The 20,612-nt window shown below is 37.8% G+C and overlaps 1 protein-coding gene across 4 annotated transcripts; it reads left to right on the top strand.

Moving 5' to 3' along the window:
* Positions 1-3,768: 3,768 nt before the first annotated feature.
* si:ch211-167b20.8 (protein phosphatase 1 regulatory subunit 3A) lies at positions 3,769-20,469 on the top strand. Of its 4 annotated transcripts, XM_026916607.3 has the most exons (5): positions 3,775-5,138; positions 9,825-9,865; positions 10,081-10,169; positions 16,332-16,358; positions 17,209-17,347. In XM_026916607.3, the coding sequence occupies exons 1-4, from the start codon at positions 4,288-4,290 to the stop codon at positions 16,356-16,358; spliced, it is 1,008 nt and encodes a 335-aa protein (XP_026772408.2). In that variant the 5' UTR covers positions 3,775-4,287; the 3' UTR covers positions 17,209-17,347. The 4 variants fall into 4 exon arrangements, with proteins under 4 accessions (XP_034162537.2, XP_026772400.2, XP_026772408.2 ...); XM_034306646.2 differs by lacking the exons at positions 16,332-16,358; positions 17,209-17,347 and adding an exon at positions 10,839-11,598 and having other exon boundaries at positions 3,769-5,138; XM_026916599.3 differs by lacking the exons at positions 16,332-16,358; positions 17,209-17,347 and adding an exon at positions 13,727-16,325 and having other exon boundaries at positions 3,773-5,138.
* The last annotated feature ends 143 nt before the right edge of the window (positions 20,470-20,612 follow it).

Raw genomic sequence — 20,612 nt, 5'->3', positions numbered from 1 at the left:
GTACAAAATAAGCATCTATCTTCATCAGATTTTTACAAGGTGCACCATCAAATATCCTACTTCCTTAAAAAACTTCAATTTCAGATAAATTTCAATCTAACAAATCTGCATTCACATAAAACCAGCTTATATGTGCGAAATGAGTTCTAGCACATTAAGGGGTGACATTTTGATGAATTCAAAAGTGTGACTAAACAAAATGCTGTATCTGTGTTCATTTTTGTACACACTTTATTAACCCACTGTTGTAAGTATATGTTATAATGCAAATGGTGTTGGATGCTGCTGAATTTCAAAATGTGATGATAATGTCTTGTAGCTTTAATAATCTTTAATAGGTATTTGTTAACCTGCTATTTCCCAAGAATATTCTGCGTATTTGAATTAATGACAACCGAAGATACCCCTCTAATGGAAAAGAACATGGGGAAGACCATTCCGGAAGACAAAAATGCGCAAAAAAATAACCTGTTACGTGTTTGGAAAGTCCATTTACGGGGTATGGTATATATGACGTCACATTAATGGGTGCGGTGGGGGGGGTGTGAACCTATGTTCGTATGTACGCACCATGTCAGATTAGTCTTGAATGCAAAAAAAAAAGTTCATCCTGTTGTTGGTTTTTGAACAAATTGTTCTCAAGCTTCATGTTTACTAATGATGTTCTCAAGCTCAGACAACAACATATGTCAAGATATACCTCTCTCTCCACTGAAGTAAACATTGTGTTTATTATTATTATTATTATTATTATTATTATTATTATTATTATTAATAATAATAATAATAATTATTATTATTATTATTATTATTATTATTATTATTTTTTTTTTATTATTATTAAATAGGTCTATTAACAATGCTTACAATCAGAAGTCTACTGGACAAGCAAAAAAACAAAACAAAAAAAAATCCACACTTTATTTAACTACTTAATGATTTTAACTAAACAATTTAAATAAAAAAGAAAGCAGTAGCTCTGTGTACAAATACCAAGAGAATAAACAGTTTAGTATTAATCGCTGGGTTTTTAACCTGTATCAGGTTTATGCACACATCTCACATAGTTCTACTTATTTTAAGCTCAGTAGAATATGCAACTAACAGACAGGGATCAGTGTATAACTTCTGTAACATCAAACATCCCAAAAATCCTCTTTAGCCAAAACTTTCTTATTATTCTTAGTCAGACCTGCATATGGAAGTCACTTTTTCTTCCCAATGCAACAATTCCTTTTAAAGCAGCAATAATGTTTTAATAATGGTGCCCACAGGATGTGGTGGCACTTTCCAAAAATACTTTTGTTTCCATTTAAAAGCTTTGTGTGGACACGCATCAAAATGCGGTTACTGTACCTCAGTGTACTGTATTTCATTTTCTGTAATAAAAAAATTTTCTGAACTGGAATTTTAGCCAGCTGTTTCGAAGAATTTAGGTTGTTAATACTAAAAACGAAGTAATCATAATGGCAAAATGCAACAGCCTATCGACAGTATTTTTACAATCTTACTCAAGTAGTTTGTTAAAGGATTTTACTTGTCCTAAAGTACACCTACTTCTATAACTTTCTTATCCTACTTTTTTCACCACATAGCCTTCCATGTTTAGGTTTTATGAGTATAGAATGATTAATGTTTGTATATTGATGTTTCTTACACATTGACCTGTTAATTACACCAGACACAGTTTCCCTAACATCCACGGTAAACCATTAAAATGCCTTTGTCTAATGGCAATTGCAGAAGGATAAAAGAAAATATTAATTAGATTTTCCCAAATTAAGAATACACATTTAATTTAAATAAAATCTGAAGAAGTTGTAAATCTTGTTCTCTATCAGATTCTGTAAAATTCATCTTAAATGCCCAGTAAATGACACTCAGTGTAAATCGTAATTACCAAATCCATAACTACTCAGTTCTAATTCAGTGTGCAGCCTTTACAATTAGTTTAGACACTGCCTATCTGTTTATTGAATTTACTGGATTATTCGTTTAACTGCCTGCATGAGACTGAATTCAGCAATTAAGCATTTAAAGTCTCTGTGTTTAGTAGTTACCTGAGTGGAGAACATAAGGGTCTACCTAATATTCACCACGATAACATGTGACATGTGACTAGATAGCAATCCTGAAGTATCTACAATAGAAACTCTTACAGGAAAATTCTAATGATTGTCATTAAATAAATAAATAAATAAATGAATTAATGAATAAATAAATAAATAAATATCTTTGTTTATCAGTGATTTAAATCAATCATATTTTGGGAAACGTTTAGTTCTGAAGAAAAAAAAATTATGGCCAAAAAGATTATATTCCATTGTCTGACACAGGCCATAAACAGCGTCTAATGTTAGATTCAAAATGGTTTCCTAATACGAGCATAGAAATAATCTATTGACATTACATCCATTGATTATTGACTGAATGCTGCTTAATGCTTAATAGCTAGTGCATCTTTAATTACCTGCATTTCCACACCTGCAGCATTTAAGGGTCCTTCATGAGGACTGGACACGAAGGTGCATTGCACATGTCCAGAGCTCTACAAAAGCTACGTGATGCACTTCCTGGAAATAAGAATTTGAGCAGCGTTTGCATAATTCACTGTGTGATCTGATATGAAATAGCTTAGGATCAAATTCTATAGTTTTCTATAGTTCATCATTCAACCTATGTATCAGCTTATAGGCAAAATCTACCTACTCTACCCTTATATTAAGGCAAAATAAAGATTTTTATTCGAGCTTATCTTACCTGGAGCCCCATGTCAACAAATGGTAGTGACTGATGTCTGTAAGAGACAAGGTTCCCCAGGTATTTTGCATATGAAAAAAATGCTGAGGAGAACTGATCACTACTAACATATTATCCCAATGGCAATAATGTGAAAATAGGTCTGTTTATATCTCCTTGCAAAAAACAAATCAACCTCTTTAAATCATCCTAAGCATCCTAAGAAAACTCAGAACAATCTTTGTACTTTTTTGGTAAGTTGGTTATCAGGATCAAATGAAGCAGTCTGGCTTGTTTGCTGGCTCAAACAAAACCTAAGTTTTAACTTAACATTTAAAAATTTAATAGTTTTAATTTTTCTTAAAAATCATTAATAAGCTATTTGGTCACTATTTTAATGTTGTGCCTTAACCCAAAGACATATCTAATATCCTAATAACTAATAAGCTTAATCACAACTGAGATTATTTTGGGGTTGCACACCAACAAAATCATATATAGCTTGTATGAGAAAGTGTATATGAAATATCACATCACACTCTTTTAAAATTATTATGAGGATATTTAATATTTCACTGAGAATCAGAAAATATTAAGGAGCAAATTTCAACATTTTTACAAAAGAAAGGCAGTGAGGAGTAATAGACACATCATGACTTGCTTGATTCTTCATGTGTTTATGTTATGAATACTCCTCTAACAGTATATACAGACTGTTTTTCTGTCATTAGCAATACAGAACTAAGGAACACAATGCATATATGTGATGGGTTCAACAGAGTTTTAAAAATGTTACAACCTGAAAAAAATCAGGAAAAGTTGCCAAACTTTCCAAATTATATCTTCAGGACAAGAATGCTATGATGATGATGATGATGATTATTATTATTATTATTATTATTATTATTATTATTATTATTAGGATGATGGACTATTATGATGATGATGATGATGATGATGATGATGGACTATTATTATTATTATTATTATTATTATTAACAACTATAGCAACCTTTTGAATAGAATTTGTGTGCATGATGAGTTAAAATCGAGTTAATAGAGTGTAAATAGACTGTGATCCACAAAGTTATCAATCCATCTGTAAAAAAAATTCGGAGGCACGAAGAAGACACCAGCACCACCATTACCAACAGTAACAACAGCCCATTATTGTATTTCTACTACCCTGACTACCCTGGATAAAAGCTTTTAACGCTCTTATCGTGGCAGGTAAATGGGGCAGGGGGCGTGGAGGCTACAGTGTGGCGCGAGCAAGGGGCAAGACTACGCCACTACTTCATCTGTGTTTTGACCCCTGGAAAACGATGGACACGCCACTTTCTTCTAAATTTAGCCACATTCTCGTCGGCGCTCAGTGAACAAGCAAAGCGCCGTCCTCATGTAGTAGCTTGTGTGACCAGAATAAGCCGCTGGTCCCTCGAGATTGGCTGAAGCTCCGCCGCTCTCCATTGCTGCTATGCGGTTCGGCACGTTCTGAGGGCGCGCGACAGAGAACGCCATCGTCATCCGGGCAAGTACACAGCAGCCATGGCGCAGGGGAACCATTTCCTAACCATCCCCAAACAGGAGGGTCTTTTCACCACCATTAAGAGCGGTCGAGCCGGGGAGACCCGCGATGATTCCCCCGTCGAAGATGAGGATGAGGAGGAGACCGAGGAAGAGGTGCGGTTCATACCGCGGTGTTCTCCCGTCCCGAGGAAACGCGGCCCTTCCATTACAGATGAGACCGCCGAGTACATGCGGATTCGCCTCGCGCTCCCGCAGAGGAGAGTGTCCTTCGCGGACGCCTCGGGAGGAGAGCTGGTCGACGTGCGAGAGTTCGCCGCGTTCGACTCGGACGACGAAGAGGACAACGCCAACTGGGAGGAAGAAGAGGCGAAGTGTCGCAGAGCTTACCTCCAGCCCGTTTACCGCGTGTGGCCCGAGTTCCAGGCTCATGCGGGAAGCGAGCTGGTGCTCGCGGTGCGCGCTAATAAAGTGGAAGTGGAGAAAGTGACAGCCGTGGAGGACCAGCCACTCTCTTTCGACGCGCTTATCTGCGTGCTTAACGTTTCTTATCACAAATGCGTCTACGTCAGGTCCACCATAGACGGCTGGATCACTCACTCGGACTCAGCCGCTGAGTATGTACATGGTTCCCACGACGGCGAAACTGACAGGTTTTCGGCCAGACTCTCCTTCTCCGAGCCCTATCTCTTCAACGGAGCGCGGATCGACTTTGTCGTGCGTTATGAAACATCTGATGGAGAGTTTTGGGCAAACAATTCGGGCAGGAATTATTCAGTAACCCTTCTCATGTCCTATGAGGAAGACACAGGCCCAGTTAATAAGGCAGACGATCGAGAAATTAAAGGCATACTGAAGCCTCCAAGATACAGGTAAATGCCTTGCAATGCGTGCGTTATGCGTGCGTTATGCGTGCATTATAACGGGCATATAACTCAGCAGCGCTTATGTTTGGGGCTGCAGCAATACCCTATACCAAAAACCCTTTGCATTTGTTTAGCCAGTGTTATTTTGTGTTGCTGCTTTGCTGCTTCTGTTTATATTGATTGTTCAGGAGTTTAAGCTCACTTACACTCACTGGTCACATTAATAGGAACACATGCACCTCCTTCAGACAGGCAATGCTTTTCCAATCCTGAACTGTCCAGTTTCAGTGACCCTGTGTCCACTGCAGCATCAGATTCCTGTTCTTGACTGACAGGAGTACACCCTGAAATGCTCTTCTGCCGTTCCGCCTCAAGGTTAGACGTGTGATGCTTTTTTGCTCACCACGGTTGTAAAGAGCGCTTATAGTTACCGTAGCCTTCCTGTCACTCCGAACCGGTCTGGCCGATCTCCTCAGACCTCTCTAAGGCAGAATTGCCACTCACTGGATGTTTTTTTTTTTGTTGTTGTTCCATTCTGTGTAAAGTCTAGAGACTGTCGTGCATGAAAATCCCAGGAGATCAGCAGTTTCTCAACCAGCTTATCTGGTATCAACATCCGTGCCACAGTAAAAACTCACTGAGGACAATTTACCCCCTTTACTCTGATGTTTGATGTGAGCATTAACCAAAGCTCCCTGTATCCGCATGATTTTATGCATTGCACTGCTACCACATGATTGGATGAAAGAGCAGGTGTACAGGGGTTCCTATTAAAGTGGCCAGTGAGTGTAGGTTACTGAACAAACAATTCATCTGTAGGTTTTAGATATATCAAACACCCTGAAATAATTCAATTTCTTGGCAATTAAATGTTCCCACTGAGTTGCCTTAAATGGCATGAAAGTGTAATTTTAGGTTAAGATATAATTCTGTGTCTAGCACCAGATTTCCTTTTTTGAAAAGTAGATCATAATTTTCAGATAATTCGCCAGCACTTTTGTTAAAGGTTGCAATGGCAACCTTCAGTTGTGCAATCTAACTAGTCTCTTGGTATAACCAATGACATGGGACGTGGGGGTGCTGAGTGTGTTGCAGCACAACAGAATTTCAGGATTCTGCAACTGCTAAAAAAAAGTACCTAATAATAATATATAGATAGTGCATGTCACATGCATGCTGCTTAACATTCCAGCACCCTAATGTAAAACGCCTCCCCGCATCCCTGGGCATAACTACATGGTGTTGAACCTGTTTTAATAAAGTCTTGAAAGATTTTGCCACGTCATAGTACTGACAGAAGTACTCAGCTTCCAATACTTCATGCAAGGCTACTTGGTTGCTAAACGAAGTATTGCCTTAATCTTTTTGTCATTCAAGGGTTCAATTTTTAGGCTGCGGACAGTAGAAAGCATTGCACATGCAGTTAGTTGCATAGACTTTAGCTCGGAATGTATTTGATCTGTAGTTATTGATATTAGATCCATCATACTAAAGCTATGCTATGGCTTATGATTGTCCCTGTTGTTTGAGCTCAACATCATGCGCTTTATAAGTATTATGTAATACTTTTTGACAGTAGCAGTCTGTACACACACACACACACACACACACACACATACACACACACACACACACTGAGAGATTAGCAGCTATCCTAGAGGGCAGGAGGGATATGAAAATAGGACAAGGGAGGTTTCACTTTCAAGGCTGGAACTTGCAACCTTCCACTTGACCTTTTCCTAGAGGCTGTTGGGTAGACATACTGAAGGCTGCAAATGAACAGAGCGTGCACACTAAATGTTTTACACCTGCAAACTCCCTAATCTCTTTTGATGTTAGGAAAAATGCATGCTTATAGAATTACAAAGTTGAGCTCAATCTTCCATACTCCAGCTACTTTTGACCTTTCCTCAAATGTCAAATGACACTGCTCCCCAAAAGCTGCTGAAAAAAAAATAAAGGTCATCCTCTGTTTTCTCAGAGGAGCAACTATCATTCCAGAACAGCTATCATTAAGTGGAAAAAAAAATGTACTGTTTCTGCTGGGTTTTATATATATATATATATATATATATATAGTATTTGGAAGTATTTGGACAGTGACAGAGTTTTTGTGATTTTGCCTTTATACACCACCACAATGGATTTGAAATAAAACAATCAAGATGTGATCGAAGTGTAGACTTTCAGCTTTATTTTAAGAGGTTCCACAGAAATATGGTATTTACCATTTAGGAACTACAGCCATTTTCAACAAAGTACCTCCATTTTCAGGGGCTCAAAGGTATTTGGACAATTGACTCACAAGAAGTTAATTGACCAAGTGTGTTCCATTCCCTCGTTACTTCAAGACAAATGAAGCAGATAAAAGCTGGAGTTGATATCAGGTATTGAGTTGGCATTTGGCAGCTGTTCGGCTGGAGCTACCAATGAAGTCCAAGGAAATGTCAATGCAAGTGAAGGAGGCCGTCATTAGAATGAAAAAACAAAAGTGACCTATCAGAGAGATAGAAAAAACTTTAAGTCAACAATCAACAATTTGGTACATTCTTTTAAAAAAAAGGAAAGCACTGGCAAGCTCAGCAACACCAAAAGGCATGGAAGACCACGGAAGACAATTAAAGTGGATGATTGCAGAATCCTTTCCTTGGTGAAGAAAAACCCCTTTACAACATCAACAGAAGTCAAGGATACTTTGGAGAAGGTAGGCGTATCATTGTCAAAATCTACAATCAAGAGACGCCTTCATGAATGTAAATGCAGAGGGTTTACAACAAGGTGTAAACCATTGGTAACATTCAAGAACAGGAAAGCCAGATTAGACTTTGCCAGAAAACATCTAAAAAAGCCTCCCATGTTCTGGAATAAGATTCTTTGGACTGATGAAACCAAGATTAACTTGTACCAGAATGATGGGAAGAGAAAAGTATGGCGAAAGAAAGGAACGGCTCATGATCCAAAGTATACCACATCGTGTCAAACACGGTGGAGGCAGTATTATGGCATAGGCATGTATGACTGCCAATGGAACGGGCTCACTGGTGTTTATTGGTGATGTGAGTGCTGACAGAAGTAGCAAGATGAATTCTGAGGTGTATAGGGCTATAGTCTCTGCTCATATTCAGCCAAATGCTACAAAACTGATTGGATGCCACTTCACAGTGCAGGTGGATAATGACCCTAAACATACTGCAAAAGCAACTCAAGACTTTTTGAAGGCAAAGAAATGGAATATTCTTCAATGGCCAAGTCAGTCGCTTGATCTCAACCCAATAGAGCTTGCTTTTCACTTACTGAAGACAAGACTGAGGGCAGAAAGACCCACAAACAAGCAGCAACTGAAGGTGGCTGCAGTGAAGGCCTGGCAAAGCATCTCCAGGGAGGAAACTCAGTGGAAACTTGGTGATGTCCATGGGCTCCAGACTTCAGGCAGTCATGGACTGCAAAGGATTTTCCTCCAAGTATTAAAATTATGGTTATATTTACAATTATGCCACTTTGTGACATTTCCTTGGACTTCATTGGTAGCTCCAGCCGAACAGCTGCCAAATGCCAACTCAATACCTGATATCAACTCCAGCTTTTATCTGCTTCATTTGTCTTGAAGTAACGAGGGAATGGACCACACCTGGTCAATTAACTTCTTGTGAGTCAATTGTCCAAATACCTTTGAGCCCCTGAAAATGGAGGTACTTTGTTGAAAATGGCTGTAACTCCTAAATGGTAAATGCCATATTTTTGTGGAACCTCTTAAAATAAAGCTGAAAGTCTACACTTCGATCACATCTTGATTGTTTTATTTCAAATCCATTGTGGTGGTGTATAAAGGCAAAATCACAAAAACTCTGTCACTGTCCAAATAGTTCTGGATCTAACTGTATGTATATATATATATATATATACAGTATAAAACCCTTTTGAGTAATGTGACAGGTTTAAAGGATGGATAATAGATACAGGTTAGAGATGTGCACTTTGTAAGTGTTAATGAGGGGATATTCAGTTAGTCACAAAGAGAGGGAAAATGGTATGTGGTTATCAAGTGGCATTTTTAAAGAACACTGCGCATATGTTTGTGTGTGACACCTTCTAACAGCCACAGCACTCTCATTGGATTAATGAACTTAATGATCACAGTTACAAAGTGTGTAAGTGGGCTTAATCTGTAAACCTAAGGTACCTAATATATGACCATTCACCCCTGCCAGCATGAGAGTTAAAGCTACCTCCTGCCAAGATTTTTTTAGTCCCAATACACCCCCCTGACTTGGACAGGAAGATATAAATATTCCCGGACATGGCTTTTTTTTTAATGTTCCCATTTAATTTTCACATGAGGAAGCTGGGCATAACAAATAGTGATTTCAGTATTTAAATACTGGCGCCTCATAAGGTGAACAGGGTATTTGATTATCTGTGTACACCCCTAATAGATGTAACATCCTAAAGCTTGGTTTATTTTCTGCTTTTTCTGTAAAGCACTAACTGGTGTCTGCCACACTATATGCTACGAATAGCAATATCGTGATATTTGCTGACAACATTTACATCTGCAAACTAAATACTATGTTTTAGTACAAACATCTGAACCCTCTGCTTTTTCATATTTCATTAATAAGCTATGACGTGCTCAAGTAGTTAAATTTACACATGGATTTTGAGCAGCATAATTCTCTTTTTATTCCATTCCAGAGCAGAGGATGACTCTGACTTCTATCCAGACACAGATGACGGTATGGAATTGTAAAAAAAAAAAAAGAAAATTTGGCTATATAAAGAACAGCACTTTCCTTACTAGCAAAATGTAAAATATTCACTAGAAACAGATTGATGTTAAACAATGTTGATAAGCATTAATATAAATAAAGTGTTTTGTACCATGTTGCATAGATCGTTTCATCATCATCTTTTGAACCATCAAGTTTGGTCACACATTATTTCATTTTAGGGAATGAGGATAATACAGAGAGAGAGGCAGCTGCTGAAATCCCCTCATCTGTGTGTCCGCTCGTCATTGAGCCGGAGATCGACATCGAGGTCAGTAGTATTTTTCTTACCACTTTAGCCACTGTTAACACAAAATGGTGATTTAAATAACCACTTACTCTGAATGCTACACAGCTTGCATGTTGGGTTTTAAAATACTAACTAAAATAGTAACTTGTGTGACAACTATCAGTAAATATATAGTTCTTATAAATAATACCCAGTGCATATTTTGCAAACTGTGAAGATAAAAATATCATAAATCAAACAAAAAAATACCAAAATACAAAAAAGTGTATGGCAGTACCTGTTGAATTTCAACATATTTAGAGATTATCAATGACTATGTACAGTGCTGCAAGAAAATATGTGAACCCTTAACAATTTTCTGTATTTTTGCATAAATTTGACCAGAAATGTGATCAGCTCTTCATCTAAATCCTAAAACTAGATCAAGAAAACCCAATTAAACAAATGACACAAAACATTGTAGTTTTTACATTTATTTATTGAGCAAAATTATCCAACATTAAATATCTTAATCTTAATATAAATGTCGGAAAATGTATGTGAATCTCTAGGAATATGACTTAATTTAAAGGGGTAATTGAAATCAAGTGTTTCAATCAAGGGGATGGCAATCAGTGAGTTTAGCAGGCCCTCCTATGTTTCAAGAACATAAACTTGGGTTTTCACTATCAAAGTCTGGTCTTCACACAGGTTTATGGAAGTGTGTCATGCCTTGATCAAAGGAGATTCCTGAGGACCACAGAAAAAGAGTTATCGATGCTCACCAGGCTGGAAAAGCATTTGGCCTCCATTGTGAGGCAGATGATGTACAAACGGAGGAAATTCAGCACCACTGTTACTCTCCCAAGGAGTAGTCATCTTGCAAAAATCACAACAAGGGCACAGCAAATAATTTTACAGGAAGTCACAAGGAACCCTGGGGTAACATCTAAGGACCTACAGGCCACTCTTGCATTGAGTAATGTCGATGTTCATGAGTCCACCATCAGGCAAACATTGAACAAAAACGGTGTGCATGGTAGGATGGTAAGGAGGAGGCCACTACTAAGTTTGCTCAAGACCACATGGATAAGCCAGAAGCCTATTGGAAGAATGTTCTGTGGTCAGATAAATCCAGAATAGAACTTTTTGGTTTAAATGTAAAGCATTATATTTGACGAAAACCAAACACAGCGTTCCAACATAGGAACCTCATCCCAACCGTGAAGCATGGGGGTGGCAGTATCATGGTTTAGGGCTGCTTTGCTGCCTTGGGTCGAGGACGGCTTGCCATTATTGATGGATCTATGAATCATGGATTGTACCAGCAAATTCTACAGAAGAATGTCACGGTATCTTTCAGTGAGCTGAAGCGAAATCATTTGCTGAAAGCAAAGGTTTACATACTTTTTCCAACAAAAATATTTCATTTTGGAGAATTTTGCTCAATAAATAAATGTAAAAACTGTGATTGTTTTTGCATCATTTGTAAAAATTGGTTCTCTGTATCTAGTTTTAGGACTTAGATGAAGATCTGATCACATTTCAGGTCAGACTTTATGCAGAACTACAGAAAATTGTAAAGGGTTTACAAACTTTGTAGTGGCACTGTATGCTGAATAACTGTGTTGAATAATTATATAATGTTATAAGCATTATTACACATTATTTGCCATCTGTACTTACCTACGTTCAGATATCAATCTACACATTTCCATGCAGATGTGCATGTATTTACCGTAGTCTGTTAGGACTTAATACTATTATATTATTTCTGTTGCAGTAATGATTTTTCACATTAACTACACACACTTACACTTAATTACACAGTCGACCTCCAAAGTATTACTTGCAAGTACTATTTCCTAATAAATTATCACATTATGGTACTAAGTACTGCTATACAGACCTGGTAATTTTCACCAAATAGTTACTATTTTTTCAAAAATTAATATATCCATATAATTAAATAACTACTAACTACTCTCTGCTGTTGAATAACAGGAACTTCACAGTGTATTGCAAAGTTCTGGTCTAAAAATGTTTGCAGCAAAAGTAATATAGTAAATATACACAAATCTACAACTCACTTTGTATAGGTTTTAAGCTTTGGTTTATCCAACGGGGTATTATTACTTCTGATCTTTGTAGTCTTAATGGACGCACTGGACTTTTTAGTGTTTTTTTTCTGAAGTGTGGTATAATTCACTGGTCTTTTAATATCCCTGTCACACTCTCTGCAATGCGTTATATAAGGCAGTGTCGTGGACTGTGCTATGATCTCATTGTGTTCAGGTTTAAGGGGTTCATTTCTGTGAATATAACAAATGAAAATGGGGTGAGTATTTTAAAACTTCTAGGTCTAGACCAATCAGGGCAACATTCTGATTTAACTTCACTGCACTTATTATGCACTTGCACTCTTAGAAAAAGAGGATATATCTAGAATCCTTGAGACTTTTATGGTTGTCTCTCTGAGGAAAACGTAAAGGTTCTGTGTAGGACCCTACAAGAGAGTGTCTCCCATTCAGAAAACATTTCAAAGCGTTCAAAACCAATTAATAAACACTTTGAAGAACTGTTTTTTTTCTGAGAGTGTAGTACTTAATACTAACAGATCATACTCATGACCTATTTGACGACATAACCTTCATTTAAAATATAATTTACTTACTGATACAACTAACTGTGTAAATATTAATTGCAGTTACCATTAAAATTGATGTACTGTTTCTTCATAGGTTCTTGTATATCTTGTTTACTGGCTCACTTTTTTGGCAATCAGCATAGCAAAAAGCTGTAAATCCCATCCCCAAAGTAGATCAATATTATTTAATCACATTAATATTGAAGTAACAGGCGGAAAGTGGGCAAAAAAAGATGAGGCAATAAGTTCAGTTGTTAAAATCAGAGTTCTAGCAGAATTTTAGCCTACTATTAAATGGGCTGGGGTATATGTCTGTAGCAGATGTGATTATGTTAATTTTAGACAAACAGAACCATAGAAGGTTGAATAATGGAAATACATTCGGTTTTGTTTCTGCAGCCTAACATAATTCTGTTAAACCAAAACCACTCACTTCCCAAATGCCCACAGTCTTAAGTCCCGTCATACTCACCCAGCACTTTTCCAGGGTCAGCATTTTCCCATATTTTCCAGTATTTCTCATATTTTAAGAGCCTATCCTGTGAACACAGGGTGCAAGGTGGGAACACACCCTGGATGGGATTCCAGTCCATCTGAGAATAAATATAATATACAATTTAAATTAGTTCTACTTGCAGTCTACCAGGGTTTTCTTTTGGAACTAGTAGAGATTTCCATGTGCTTGTTTCCTTATTGAAACTAATAAAGCTGTCAACATGTATTTATTATGCAAATAATAAAGTTTTTACCTTGTTGACACACACTTTGGATGATGAAAATACTAGTGTTTGACTTATTACTATTCTTGCCACAGTTGTCTTTAGAACAGACATGTGGCCTATTGTTTGTCAGTATATAGTACTGTGGCCTCTGTGGACTCTAAATCCATAATTTTATAAATTCATAACCTATTGCAAATTGTTGAACATTCCCATCCTCTTGTATTTCACAGCAGGATGGCAAGCTGTTTGTTTGGCAGTATGGGTGCAATTCTGATGTTTGTTCTCCCCTAATGGAGTTGGATGATGGACATGATCAATAATCAGAGCATCTTCAACAAGCATTTACAGAGCCAAATGCTAACTGCAGTGTAGTGCTGAAAGCAACAGGTGACACATGCCTTGTAGGCTATGGAAACACTACAGACTATTTATTGTCCTCCTGCATTGTTGTAGCAGGGAGTGAAGCAAACAGCAGGCATGGCCTCAGAGCCCTCAATGAAGAAAACAATAAGTTCCTTTGCTGCAGTGCTGCGACAGGAACGGAAATGGACAGAAATCTTGGGTTCTTAGCCCCCCTGGAATGGGAAAAGTGAACAAAGAGGAATACAGCTGAATACAAAAGCTGACAAAGGTTGACCAAGCTCTGCACGTAAATGTTTGTTGCCTACAGCCTGAATATACAGTTCAAAAAAAAAAAAAAAAAAAAAAGCTGATACAATGGTTTGCAAAGTGTATTAGTCTTGCAAGTGTGAGTTGTGCATGGAGCCACAGCTGCTCTTGGTGCCCACAGTGGGAGATGCAATGGGCATAGAGATCTCCAAGCAGCACTCCAAGCTATGGGAGCTATATCAGCGGGGTGCAGTAAATCACTGGAGTCGTTCAGGCAAATGAGAAAGCAAGTTTGACTGGCCCAAATATAGCCATTGTCAGAGCCTGATAGAACCAGTTCCTGCCACTTGCCAGTTGTACTTATTGTACTTGGACAAGTCTTTGGTGCACAGCCCTGGAGGCACTAGATGATTACTTCATTCTTTCTGAATCACTGAGTAAACAATTAAGAGAGCAAGTTGCCCTAAAATTTTTCCTGTGAAGTTCGGTTTGAAAAACCACAACTGCAAATGGGGGAGGGGAGTTATGGAGGATACAAGGCAGCCCAAGTTTGTGCCACTACGATAGCTGGAACAGAAAAATAGGTTCATGCCAGATCAGGGCCTGACCAAACTTAACAGTTCACAGGAAGTGGAAGAGTATAAATTCTGAAAATATACAGTTAGGGCTGGGCTGTATTTCCTCTCTGCAACTGAAACACTGGTGCCTGATACCATCAGATCAGTGGCTGCTGAGCAGACTGTGCATAGGGTATTGTTTACCACTGACCACTGCCAAACACAGGATTCTGCCACATATAGGTGTGAGACCCAAGCCAATTGGCCACCCTTTAGACTGCAGAAGTGCAGTCACTACTAGAAAAAAAAAAGCAGTAGACATAGTACACAGGCCAGAGTGCCTAGTCAGGTTCTTTGTCTAAAAATCAATTACAAGAAGAGTCATTTGACTCAAACTGTTCACTGGCATGAAGTCTGTGCCGTGTAAGCCTATTTGACTGAAGAGAGATCCTACTCTGTCTTGGAAATTTCAGCTAACCATACTCTGCCCAGACTTTCTACAGCTGACTAGAATGTTAGCAGCAGCAAGTTCAGTAGTAAAACTAGGAATGCTAGGAATCTCAGGCCATTTTATTGTTTGCAAACAGACAACTCAGTATCAACAGATGCTCTGGGCCATTATGTGTTGGTGCATGGCTGGCCAATTCTATAGTTGTATGCTTATAGTTATGGATAACTCTCACTGGAGGTTAACTACAAGTTTGAAAACTATTAAAACTAATAGACTGTTTTATTCTTCCAGATGCAGTTTTGTGAAAATGTATCTCAATTTAAGAGAAAAGGCATATGAAAATCCATGTCTGTATCATAACCATCTGTGTCACTGCTAAAATGTCATTGTACAGTGTTGTTTGTTCAGTGTCATAATAAATGTGTAAACAATTCAGGGTTTTTTTATCCATGCTTCTGCAAACTGAGATGCTTGTTGCTACATCTCATAAAGCAGTTTGTCTTGCAGCAAATGGGGTAAAATTTGTGTTTGATTAAACTTTATAGATGCAAGACGTATTAGCCAAAGCATGAGCTCTTGCTCTCTTCATAGGAAAATGGCATTTTAGCAAGTGAAAAGCTATTTTGATGCTCATCATCAGCATGCAGCCAACTAACTGTGTGGTACAGTAAGGAGACAGTAAACATACCTTGTTAAATATGCTGTAATATTCTTATGCTGTAACTGCTCATCCATGCACACTGCACATAAGGATAAAGATAAAGGATAAAGGCTTACTTTTTTGTGGCATATATGTCATTTTTGCGCATGTGAATATCGAATATTATTTGAATGATGCCTTGAAAAATTCAAATAGTAATTGGAATGAAATGCCCATCACTTATAAGGATCGTCTGCCAATTTTTAAGTCTGCACAGAGATAAAACAGTCTTAATTTGGAAATCATCTTCCATTACTACCCTTAAATTTCAGTGCCAATTTTGGGATCAGTGTTAGAGATGGGATTGAGTTTTTTTTATAGCTTTATTATGCCAATTGCCAAACTGTGGACAGTAAACAATGGCCACATCTACTTAGACCTTCATGGCTGCCACTTTTATCATGGAGCTAAGTGTCTTCCCATACTGTAGTTCTCTTGGCTTATTGGACCCAGTAATGTTTTATTTTATTCAGTCATGTTATCAATAGTAATTATGTTTTGCTCTTCCACCTGGACAGCTCATTGAAGCTTCAGCAAGAACTTAGGTAATGGGCACGCTGCACACTAACCACTCATCTTGCTACTGTTGTCATTTCCTCCATGGCACGTGGAAAGCAAGGACATTTTGTACAGAGCACTGTACAAAGAGTTAACTCTCAGCAGAATTATTTTTGTTTAAAACATTCGTTTTATTGTTTCATTGCATTCCTATTCACTGTCGACAACACTGCATGCTTTATTGTGTTATATGAGTTCAGTAGACATTGTATATCTGTTTTTAATTAAACAATGCTTATAGCCTACAAAGAAGATTAGAATCTATAATGCTTTAAATAAACCACCAAAATTAGACACCCAAAACAATTTTTTTCTATTTTCCTTATAATTTAGTTTTATTATTTCACATTAAATGTAGTGGAATATAGTTGAGTCCTATATGAATTTTCTTGCAGTATTCAAGTCAAAAAGATCCAAACGTGGTCTGTAAGAAAAACTTAAATTCATCTGTAAATATAAGCCCAGTGTTATTTGTATTCGTCACTAATATTTCTAACTATAGTTGTTAATAGGGTATTAATGTGTACTAATGTGTACTCATACATGTTATGAATACCACTACAAATATAATGATAGATACACAGCTAATACCGAATAAATATCTAGACTGAGAAAACAACAGCATGGACAATATAATGATAGTGATACTAATATCTTGGTTTCATTCGTGCTTGTGAATGACCCAAGGCTAAGGTATTACAGGTATGTATATAGGTTATGGAAGATTTCAATGTCTCAAAGTCCCATTCCATCCTTTCATCCAATAAGTGTTTGTATAGTAGTATGATAAAGAGCAGTGTTTTCAGGGTCATTTAACATTTGTCCTCTTGGTTGCAGATTGCTGAAGCTCTGACTTCTCCCTCTAAAACTAGAGAAGACCCTACACTAGTAGAATGTCCTCTTCTAAGTGCTGACAGACAAGATGAACATCCTCTACAGGATTTACCTGAAAATCCACCACAAACAGACCATCTAGAAAAAGGCCAAAGCTCAGAATTACTAATACCCATTGAGAACATCACAGTTTCCATTCAGAATGAAGCCCCAGATAATGACCCAACATGTAACTCCGACAGACATTTTGTGCATTCTGCCAAGTCCAACCAACTCTTTTGCCCAAATCGAGATAACACCCAGTCAGACACTGCAGTCCAAGCACCTTTTGACTTAGACATAACTTTACCAGCCATGTTTCCAAGCACCCAAGATATGGGGGAAGATGACTCAGAAGAATTAAACGACCATGGAGAGAATGATGAAATACAGTCTGGAGAGAGGAGAGTGGTACAACTGCAAGACCAGACCAGTGATACAGTGGAAGTTGACAACACTGAATCTTCATTACAAGAGATGCAAGAATCAACACATCAGTGTTCCTTGAATGAGTTGATCACTGCCAGTGCAAGTAAAGGCGAAGGAGATTTTCATCATAGCACAGGTCACGACACCCTCTTTGAAGAATCACATGAGCCCTTATTGGAGAATCCAGAAATGCAGATGATAAAACATGACACTATGGTCAGAAGGGAAACCAAGGAACAAGCAGGTCTACAGGTAGGGGAAGTACCAGACATGACTGCATCTTGTATATGGCAACCATTTGAACCCACCAACCTGGGGCAGACCAGAGAGGACAGTGTGACCCAAAATGTTCCCAGCCCTCCAAGAGCACCTGACCCAGAGGTAACTGAATATCAACAGCAAGGTCAGGGGCCAGAGCCTGAACTGAAAGAGGTACCTGAAGTCCTTTCTGTGAATGTAGACACTCCATCTGGCTCTGAGAGGGCAGATCCTAAAGAGGAGAGCCCAATACTAACATCTCTTTCCAGTGCAACAGCTACATCCCAAAGTTTAACCACCACTGTGCAAGCAGTGGAACCTGAGGGTGGGGATGGCAAACCTTCCATGACACAGGAGGAACCTTTATCTAGTGAAGACTTTGAGTTGTACTACGATGACCCTGCTTCATTTCAGAAACAAGAGGGATTAGAAAGCCAGCCTGCACTGCCCTGTAAGACCTTAGAGACTTCTAATACAGATGTTGATGTGATTTTAGGCAAGACGTTGATTCCATCCTTTGCCTTCCTATGTGCTACTGTCTGCTTGATAGTTGGGTTCCATGAACCCAGCATCTTCCTCATCATGGCACTCCTAGTTTCCCTCTGTCTTTAATTGTTTTTTTCTTTTTAAAACTCACCGTCACAAGTGCCTATTTCTGAACTTTAAAAATACTACAAGTATACATAGTTTCTTATTAGTGTTTGTGGTGTTTACATAGCACAGATATATATTAGGCAACCATTATTTATTCAGAGAGAGCTATTTTTGTATGCACTGCCTATGATTTACATGATATCACTGTGATTAATACTAACACAAAATTTCCCATATACTAATAAATACTTAAAAAATTGCATAGCTGTTACACAAGTATAGGTTCAGCATAGTACACAATGTTTCCAGAAAAATAGGATGTCCTTCATCAGTCCTTCATCAACTCTGCAAGCAAGGTGCCTATATTGCACTGTAATTAAATGGTTAGTTATGTATATAGTAAATAGCAAAACAAACAAACAGCTGGAGTCATTTCATACCTTGTATGCCTCTTACAGCAACTATGCTTAACCCCTCCATCTCTGAGCCAATTAACCTCTGAATGTGGCATTGTGTGATGTTCTCTCATTTTCTCATATCATATACTCTAAAAACTTTCTTCAAAGTTTCTTAGCTTCTTAAAGATGTTCTACCTGAAACCCTCTCTGAAGGCGAAACCTTTATAAGGTACTACATTGGACCTTTAAAGATTCTACCAGAGGGAGAAGGTGAAGAACCCCCAATGGTATAACCTTTTATTCTCATAGTGTAATCGCTGGGTATATTGACTATATTGTCTATGACTAGTTCTTATATCTGTCCTGCCACTAGGAAACCTTGTCTGTAGTCCTGGCACTGCATTGGCACTTCTTGTGACATTTGAGACTTGATGGAATATACAGAGAACCGACCAAGTGTGATAATTATTTTGCAGACGCTCAGGTTTGGAATGAATGACTTTATGAATGTGACCTGATCATTGTTTCTCCTTGGCCTATGTTTTTACCCCTCATCAACACAGAATCCTGGCCATGTAAGAACGACTTGAGAAGTAATCAACGTAATAGTGTTAAAGAAAGTAACATAATGTTAAAGAAAGTTATACAGTGTTAGAAGTAGTATTGTTAGAAGAAATTGATGAAAACTGACTGGCAGTGGTTTAATTGTGGTAAGTACATTCAGATACAAGATAATCAACCTGTCGGCTTTCTTCGACGTAGCATCAAGTTACAGAAAGTGTTGGTATGGGTTCAGTCTTTAATTACAGTGGTTACACACCAGGAACGTATTCAGAAAGAAGAGGAAGGGCAGGGCTGACCCATTGGTACAAATGGTACTTACGAATGAATATCAGCAGTGATTGGCTAATGGAGTAGCAGTAAAATGATATCTCTATGCACAATGTTCTAAAAATTAAATGAAGATTAAAGTGTCGCTGACTTCTTAAATGGAAACAATCACCTGGATGTTCATTAATGACAAGATGTTTATTTTAATGTACTTACGTTTACATTTAGAGTGCATTAGATTACGCACTTCTTATGTAACTTCATATGTGACTATAATATAATAATTATTATAATTTTTTTTTTTATTGTATCATGAGATCATGCAATGGTTTTCATTTATGAGTTTACCATGAAGACCGCTACATCAGCTAATCACTGTTAATATTCAAAAATAAGAATTGTTGCGGAATTGTTTATAGCAATATGGCGGGGGCATTTATTGTTTGATGTTAAACATGACTTGGGGATGGTATTTACACTTTATCATCGCTGCAGCTGCAATTTTCATGTGGCCAAGTAGCAAAAAGTTGTGTAAACTTTGATCACCAGCGGAAGTGTATTACTTACTAGGTGACCTGATAATTTTAGCTTGTTGTCATTTAATATATCAAATGCATGAACTTGACTGCATTGTTAAATTGCAGATTTTTTGTGACTTTATGTAAGCTACAACCAATCAAAAAGCACTCATAAATAAACACTGGCAGATATCTAAGCGTTGTTTTTTTTGTGTGCTTTTTATGATGTTAATTTCATCTTTTATGATGTTACTGTTTGGGAGGACAACAAATTACACCAGAACCTACCAAGCAAAATAATTACATGTCAGTCAGCAGATAAAGCCCAAGCCCTTTGTCT

This window comes from Pangasianodon hypophthalmus, chromosome 8, assembly GCF_027358585.1.
Source record: "Pangasianodon hypophthalmus isolate fPanHyp1 chromosome 8, fPanHyp1.pri, whole genome shotgun sequence".
NCBI lineage: Eukaryota > Metazoa > Chordata > Actinopteri > Siluriformes > Pangasiidae > Pangasianodon > Pangasianodon hypophthalmus.
This window is presented reverse-complemented; position numbering and strand designations above follow the sequence as displayed.

What these genes read in the sequence shown, in the direction of transcription:
- si:ch211-167b20.8 (XM_026916591.3), top strand. Translation starts at nt 4,288, where the DNA reads ATGGCGCAGGGGAACCATTTCCTAACCATCCCCAAACAGGAGGGTCTT. An exon ending in CTGAAGCCTCCAAGATACAG is followed by an intron (nt 5,139 to 9,824) that starts GTAAATGCCTTG and finishes ATTCCATTCCAG; the next exon opens with AGCAGAGGATGACTCTGACT. An exon ending in CTATCCAGACACAGATGACG is followed by an intron (nt 9,866 to 10,080) that starts GTATGGAATTGT and finishes ATTTCATTTTAG; the next exon opens with GGAATGAGGATAATACAGAG.